Here is a 3,731-nt window from a genome sequence, read left to right as displayed (position 1 = left end):
CCTCAGCCTCCCAAGTAGCTGGAACTACAGGCGCCCGCCACCATGCCTGGCTAATTTTTTGTATTTTTAGTAGAGACGGGGTTTCACCGTGTTAGTCAGGATGGTCTCGATCTCCTGACCTCGTGATCCGCCTACCTTGGCCTCCCAAAGTACTGGGATTACAGGCATGAGCCACCACACCTGGCCTGTGCCAGGCTCCTTTTAATAAGCAGCTCTTGAGGGAACTCACTCATTACCTTCAGGATGGCACCAAGCCATTCATGACCCAACCACCTCCCATTAGGTCCCACCTCTAACACTGAACATCAGATTTCAACATGAGATTTGGAGGGGATAAGCATTCAAACTATAGCATCCTCCCAGTATTTATTTTTACAATAATCAGCAAGTATGTGTATACTCTCAATCTTCCCTTTCCTAACAGTAACATAGCATAAACATTATTCTGCACTTTACTTTTGTCACTGAATGGATCCTGACAATCTTTCTATATCAGTACATAGAGATCTTTCTCATTTCTCTTTCTTTTTTTTTTTTTTCTGTAGAGATGAGGTCTTGTTATGTTTTCCAGGCTGGTCTCAAACTCTTGGCCTCAAGAGGTCCTCTTCCACCAGCCTCTCAGAGCACCAGGATTACAGGCAAGGGTCACCATACCTGGCCTCATTTTTCTTTTTATAGCTACATAGTATTCTATTGATTTAACAGAATTTAACGTGCTATCATTTACCCAATCAGTCTCTTCTGATCATTGGACACGTTGGTTTTCTTTTTGTTTTTTGTTTTTTCTTTTTTTTTGAGACAGAGTCTCACCCTTGTTGCCCAGGCTGGAGTACAATGACACCCATTTAGGCTCACTGCAGCCTCGACCTCTTGGGCTCAAGTGATCCTCCCACCTCAGCCCTGCAAGTAGCTGGGACTACAGGGGCACGTGCCAATACCCCTGGCTAATTTTTATATTTTTTTGTAGAGACAGGGTTTCACCATGTTGTCCAGGCTGGTCTGGAACTCCTCAGCTCAAGCAATCCTCCCACCTCAGTCTCCCAAGGTGCTGGAATTACAGACTTGCACCACTGCACCTGGCATGTTGGTTATTCTCAACCTTATACAAATTGTCATTTTGTACCTTAACCAGAGTATCTGCGGATCAGATTTCTAGAAGTGTGATCCTTGTTCAGATTTTTCATACCTGTGAGTTTCCTCCTCCTCCCCAGCTCATTCCTGTGTAAGTGCCTTATTGGACAAAGGGCTTGCAAACTGTGCCTGTCTTCCTGTCTCCCTCCCTCCCTCCCTTCCTTCCTTCCTTCCTTCCTTCCTTCCTTCCTTCCTTCCTTCCTTCCTTCCTTCCTTCCTTCCTTCCTTCCTTCCTTCCTTCCTTCCTTCCTTCCTTCCTTCCTTTCTTTTCTTTCTTTCTTTCTTTCTTTTTTCTTCTCTTCTCTTCTTTCTATCTTTCTTTCTTTCTTTCTTTCTTTCATCTCTCTCTCTCTCTCTCTCTTTCATTATCGCCCTGTCATCCAGGCTGGAATGCAGTAGTGCGATCTTGGCTCACTGTAACCTCCGCCTCCCAGGTTAAAGCAACTCTCCTGCCTCAGCCTTCCGAGTAGCTGGGACTACAGGCACGTGCCACCACGCCCAGATAATTTTTGTATTTTTAGTAGGGATGGAATTTTACCATGTTGGCCAGGCTGGTCTCCAACTGCTGACATCGTGATCACCTGCCTCAGACTCCCAAAGTGCTGGGATTACAGGGATGAGCCACCGTGCCCGGCCCGCCTGTCTTCCTTTCTTATGCTGTGAGAGCTATCTCACCTCAGAACTGGCTACTGAAGCAGTATTCCTTATGTTTTTACTAGTATCTATTTTCAGTTTATTATTAATTGTGGTGCGTGTCACCCAAAGACAGGAACAGCCAAGTGTTTTCAGGTTACCTAACTGTAGGGCAAGGCTGTTTTGCACATGCTTTAGCCAAGGTGGGCACTCACCTTAGGGACCTGCTGTGTATCTGTAAGGGTCTTTGCTGTGTGTCTCTGAGACTGCATTTGGCTATTGACACATGTATGGGACAGAGAGTACATATGTGTTTTGTGGCATGTTTGGGAGGCGGCAGGGTAACAGCAGTGGATGGCAGCTGACTGGCCCTGCTCTGAGAGGGACATTGAGCACTCATCCTTGGGATGTGGGGAGGGCAGACCTAGGATGCCCCCACAGGCTGGGCCTGACAGACCCCACTGGGACTGGCCTACTCCCCAGGACGGCTGGAACATCCTCAACTTCATTATCGTCTTTATCTTGCTCTTGCGGTTCTTCATTAATGAAATCAATATCCCCTCCATCAACTATACTCTCAGGTGAGCTGGGAGCTCTGGAGAAATGAGGGGGACCTATCTGGAACCCAGGAATGAGATGGGGGGATAACGACCAGGTGGAGATCAGCTTTGCCTCTCTGGGCAGCTGGTGGGGTTAATGAGGAGGGAGGGGGCTGGGAAGGGCTTAGGGGCACCTCTGAGAGACTCTGCCACAGGGCGCTTCGTCTGGTGCATGTGTGCATGGTGGTGGAGCCCCTGGCCCAGATGATCCGCGTCATCCTGCAGTCGGTGCCTGACCTGGCCAATATCATGGTCCTCATCCTCTTCTTCATGCTGGTCAGTGCCTGCCCCTGCCCCCAGCTGTTTCCCTTCCCTGAATAGGGCCCTTGGGTCATTGCGAATAGAGGGGTGTCTGGACGAGCAGAGAGGCCCCTGGGCCTGAATCCCTGTGATTTCCTTGGCAGCGTTCATTTGCATGACATTCGCGTGTCCTATTTCCAGGTCCTTTGGTGAAGTCGGGGTGGGGCTCTGTTCTCTCTGACAGGTTTTTTCGGTGTTTGGGGTAACACTCTTTGGTGCATTTGTGCCCAAGCATTTCCGGAACATACAGGTTGCGCTGTACACCCTCTTCATCTGCATCACCCAGGATGGCTGGGTGGACATCTACAGTGACTTCCAGTGAGTGCCGGTGGGACTTCCAGTCTCACCCCACCTATGGGGCAGGGAAGCCGGTAGGGTGTAAGGGCTCTCCCTGAGAGTGGGAGCTCCAGGGACTGGGATGAGGATGGCCTAGTGGAAGCAGGAGTTCCCAGGTCTTTAAACAGAGGAAAAGGAAATACCTGGGCTTGTGGTACCTGAAGCCTTGTCGCCCTTGAATCTCCACACTTCAGAGTCCCATTCCAACCCTTTCGTGGGGACCTCTCCCATCACGCTAACCAGCTGGGTAGTCGGCCTTGGATAGGGGAGCAGGTCTGTAGTTATGCCTCAGGTTACAGAGCAACCTCCCAGCCCACCTTGGAGCCCACCAAACTGCCTGAACTCCTGGGAACTTCAGGTCTCATTTTATTCATTCTTAAACCCATTGCCCACATTCATTTTTGTGTTCTGTTCTTTAGCTCTTTTCCATTAAGTCTAAGCCCTATTTCTTTCCAGTTTACTCCAGAAAGTGGGACCCCTTAACTGATTTCTTTTAATCTTCTACATGTGAGTATAGAAGGCCAGTAGATAAAGGGCTTCTACAGTCATTCTCCATTATGACGTAGATAATGGATAAAAATCAGGCTGACTGGGGCCGGGCATGGTGGCTCACGCCTGTAATCCCAGCACTTTGGGAGGCCGAGGCGGGTGGATCATGAGGTCAGGAGATCGAAACCATCCTGGCTAACACGGTGAAACCTCGTCTCTACTAAAAATACAAAAAATTAGCCA

General features: G+C 49.1%; 1 protein-coding gene across 1 annotated transcript in view; it reads left to right on the top strand.

Moving 5' to 3' along the window:
* The window catches only part of CATSPER4 (cation channel, sperm associated 4), a 12,713-nt gene that overhangs the window by 5,035 nt on the left and 3,947 nt on the right, over positions 1–3,731 (top strand). Inside the window, exons 4-6 of the mRNA XM_011955599.1 lie at positions 2,248–2,345; positions 2,519–2,639; positions 2,848–2,981. Of these exons, the coding sequence (XP_011810989.1) occupies positions 2,248–2,345; positions 2,519–2,639; positions 2,848–2,981 (353 nt within the window). The remainder of the gene's footprint in view (positions 1–2,247; positions 2,346–2,518; positions 2,640–2,847; positions 2,982–3,731) is intronic.

The sequence above is a fragment of the Colobus angolensis genome, unplaced genomic scaffold, assembly GCF_000951035.1.
Source record: "Colobus angolensis palliatus isolate OR3802 unplaced genomic scaffold, Cang.pa_1.0 Scaffold4, whole genome shotgun sequence".
In the NCBI taxonomy this organism is placed as follows: Eukaryota; Metazoa; Chordata; class Mammalia; order Primates; family Cercopithecidae; genus Colobus; species Colobus angolensis.
This window is presented reverse-complemented; position numbering and strand designations above follow the sequence as displayed.